The sequence below is a fragment of the Gouania willdenowi genome, chromosome 1 (genome assembly GCF_900634775.1).
Source record: "Gouania willdenowi chromosome 1, fGouWil2.1, whole genome shotgun sequence".
In the NCBI taxonomy this organism is placed as follows: domain Eukaryota; kingdom Metazoa; phylum Chordata; class Actinopteri; order Blenniiformes; family Gobiesocidae; genus Gouania; species Gouania willdenowi.
Genome location: NC_041044.1, coordinates 13,126,621 through 13,130,770, shown reverse-complemented (window position 1 = coordinate 13,130,770; position 4,150 = coordinate 13,126,621). Strand labels below are relative to the sequence as shown.

The window sequence follows — 4,150 nt, the reverse complement described above, 5'->3', positions numbered from 1 at the left end:
CCCAGCATGCTCTCTTCCTGTGCGGCTCGAGCTGACCCGGCTCTGCGTTTCTTTTCCGGGAAAGCTCCGGAGCTTCTACCGGAGCCGTTACCGAGACCTCAGGCATGTTCCCGCGGGTCCTGTTCTCACGAGCTCACACCGATCACACTGCACTGAACGAGGGGGGGTTCAGAACTCCTCTGATTGGCTGAGAGCCTTTGTTGTTGTTGTTGTTCCAGGCACGTGAGCAGCTCACGCTCCAGCCCACGTAAGTGCAGATGATGTCACAAGATGACCGTTAACCGACGCACAACATGGAAGTATTATAATAATAATAATAATAATAATAATAATAAAAATAGAAACGGTACATGGAAGTAACTTTTAAATTCACATCAAAATCTTACACAATATTTATCCAATCAATTTGTATTTATTTACATTTTACATACAGACAATAAATGCAGTTTTTGCAATAACAAACACCTTTCTTTTATTATTGTGATCATTCACTTGTTTTTGGGGCTCAAACAGAAAACATTTTGCAGCGCAGAATTAATAACATTTAATTTCATTGTAAATGTATTATTATGTACTGAACTTTGAACATAACAAATATTATATTGATTTAATAGTGAACCTGTTCATTTTATATATATTTATAAATTCTACATACACAATTGTAAATTCAACACGTCTTCTCCACTGTTTGTGAGATTCCTTTGTCAAATTAAAAAATAATATCAAGACTTTGTCCCTTATTCACACAAAAAAAGCATCAAAACTGTGAATATCTACATTTGTATTTTTGAAATTGAATAGTGACCTAAATACCCTTTTTTCTTTCTCTTTTCTTGGATGATTCTCATTTACACTTGTACATTTCAGAGGTTTATTCCATAAAGTAGGTTATGTTCAAACTCTGAGTATGTTCAGGCTGAAATGAGGGAAACTCTGAGTATCTCATTCCTAAACGCGAGGTATGTTCTTCTGTGAGTATGTTACCATGGCAACATTGTCTGTGAACTAAACCTGGTCGCTGGCAGGTTTTATCAAAGAAACCCTGGGTTTCTACCTGGCTCCGCCCATCTGGACAAGAGTGAAGTCATGGATTGTCCGTTCATTGCTAATCCCATTGACATAGAAGCTCAAATGATTAGAAATGCTTTACGCCGCGAGAGGTTTTTCCGGCCAAGACAGGATATGTTTTATTTTCCTGAGGAGTATCTTTGGGAACGCTACCGGTTTTCACGGTGTCACGGCAAATTTGCGGTTGACCTCATTTGGAGACATTTATTGCTCTGGTTGAATGATGGAGTCCAGTCGAAGCATTAATGATTTTATAAAAAAGATTTATTATAAAATTAAATAAAAAAGGAGTAAAATAGAAGCTTCCATCCTGAAAGAATGAAAAGCAGGCCCCAACAAGGATGGTCAAAAGGCTCGTGGCAGAGCAAAAAGGCAAGACCCACTCTAACTAACAGTTTCACAGCTTAAGCTTTTATACAGATAACAGAAAAAGTTCCACCCTGAGGTAAGGAGAAGGAGGGAGTCAGATGCCCAACATTTGAGGATGATGAAGACGTGTATATTATGAGGAAGGTTGGGCGCCACTCTTATCTATCCTTGATAGTGTGTGTGTGTGTGTGTGCGTGTATATCTGCATGTGAGTTTGAGTTTTGGCCTTCAGAGACTCTGTGTTGCACTGAGTACAATACGATCTGTACTGTTTAATCTAACATGATTCAGCTGTTCAAAAGTGTAAAGAGTAATGGAGTCATCATGTATTAAAACATAACAAATTGTACACATGAACACACATTTGACGATATGATGATGAATATAATAACAACGGAACAGTTTAATTTATCTTGATGATCTTCTGGGACCACACATTAGGAACATTACACACCGCGGACGTGCCCTCACATCCACACAAATGTTGTGTGCCGCTTTACATTTTTTCGCTAACGGTAGTTTCCTGTATAATATTGCTGAGCACCTGGGAAAGGCAACAGTATGCAGATCGATAAGGAAGGTTGCTCTGGCATTAAAATGCTGACTTCCTTCATTTGTCAAGTTCCCAGGATACAAGCCTGTGGCTAATATAAAGGCAGAATTCTACAGGATTGCGGGTGAGTGATGTACACATTATATACTGTATTAGTAAAATGACATGCATTGTGCTGCAACCACACAGGTGGGTGAGTAGTTTAATGCGCTCTCATTCGGCAGGGATCCCAAATGTTTTAGGCTGTGTGGATGGGACACAAATTCCCATAATTGCTCCATCAGAAAATGAGGCGGACTATGTGAATAGGAAATCATTTCACAGCATCAATGTCCAGATACAACAGTTATCTCACTCATGTACATGGAAATGTATTTGTAATTCATTGAACGTGTCATCCTCTGAACTGTGAAGATCATATGTGATCCCTCCTACCTCATCACCATTGTGGAAGCAAAGTGGCCAGGCTCTGTGCACGACTCCAGAATTTATCGGGAGTGTAGTCTGAGCAACAGATTTGCAAGTGTTAAGGAAGAACGTTTTTTGCACTGTTCTTGTTCTCCAGTTTAATTGAAGTTCTGTATATCGTCTTATTACAGGCCACTTTGATGGATACCTATTGGGAGATCGAGGCTACCCATGCCTGCCAACGTTACTGACTCCAAATCCTGACCCTCAGACTGGGCCCCAACTACATTTTAATGTGGCCCACAGCAGGACTAGAGCCCGGGTTGTGAATACCATAGGTATTCTCAAAGCTCGGTTCCAGTGCCTGAAAAAGCTCAGGGTCACTCCAGCAAGGGCATGTGACATTATTGTGTCATGTGTTGTTCTCCATAATATTGCAATTAATAGAGGGGAGCCACACCCTGCCGTACAACTGTTTCCTGAGGATGACCATCCGTTCCATCCTGCTGCTGATGTCCAGGATGGAAGGGCCATAAGGGATATTGTCTGCAAGAATTTACGCTAAACTCTTTCCTTAACCCCCCCCCCCCATCACAACATTATATAAAGCAACATTGCTTTGGAAAAAAGGCCCCAGAAATGTTTTTGAAAAAGAAAATACAGAAATGCAGAAACAAAAAAAACTTTTGTTGTGGTGTTCTTTATTCCCTAAAAGTACAAAAGCAACTATTAAAATCCCTACAGATAGTACCATCCTTCACATATGCTTATGCACCCACCTTAACTGTCGTTGAAGTAACAGGATTTCAAGATCCGTCTTCTCTATCTTCCTTTGAAGGTAAATCTGTTCCAGTTTGTTTGTATATTTGCTCTATGAGGTTCAACCTGTAAAGTTCTTTGGCTGGTAACTGGGAAACAATGGCCAACATTTAATTATTGCTGTTAGTTAAGCAGAGATATTATTTCAACCTCATATGGCCATAAAATCTCACTGTGTGAAGGTGTGCTGTGGAGGTAGACGCAGGCCCTTCGTGAGGCGTTCCCATGTCCTGTCGAGAGACAGCACTGTGCAGTAAATTAAATTATAATCATTTGACATATGATTATGTTCAATATCCATAGAAATTGTATAAGCAATGCTAATGCCTGCATAGCTATTGTATTCCAAAACGTATACAAACTCTAGCTGTGGCTGCAGACAGCGTCTCCTCATCACCATCACCTTCCTCATCCTCATCATCCTGATCCTCCAGTGAGGCAAGAGAACCCTATAGTCACCTTCAGAATTGTCCCCTTTGAAGAAAGAGCTCAGTGATACCTACAGCTGCAGTGGGTTCAATGGTCCCAGGAGGATGGACAAGGCACAGGACACCATCTACAACTGTTTGGGTGAATATATATATAAAAAAAGATGACTATCTATATGCACACACACAAATATCATGTACATGCACAAAAACAGTGTTGCAGGGTTATACGTACATGTAATGAGGTCATTTGTGTCCTGAGGGGTGATGGCTCAGAAGTCGTTCCTCCTGGGATGCCTTCAGCCACTGGGCGGCCCACATATTGGCTGAGGACCAGCTCTTCAGCCTCTGTCATAGGTGGAGGGGGTGGTCCTCCACCAGTTCTTTGACTCTCTGCCTTCTTTCTGTTGGCTGAATAGACCTCAAATGTTACTTACTTAAAAAATATTATTTGATGCAGTCATCTACATATGTTTACATTATCCAGTGGTTCTCAAACTTTGTT

General features: G+C 40.7%; 1 protein-coding gene across 1 annotated transcript; it reads left to right on the top strand.

The window, feature by feature from the left end:
* The first annotated feature begins 1,086 nt into the window (after window positions 1-1,086).
* Window positions 1,087-2,963, top strand: LOC114465864 (putative nuclease HARBI1). The gene is made up of 3 exons (XM_028451194.1): window positions 1,087-1,232; window positions 1,840-2,036; window positions 2,590-2,963. Exons 1-3 carry the CDS (start codon window positions 1,087-1,089, stop codon window positions 2,961-2,963), a joined length of 717 nt encoding a protein of 238 aa, XP_028306995.1.
* Window positions 2,964-4,150: the final 1,187 nt, after the last annotated feature.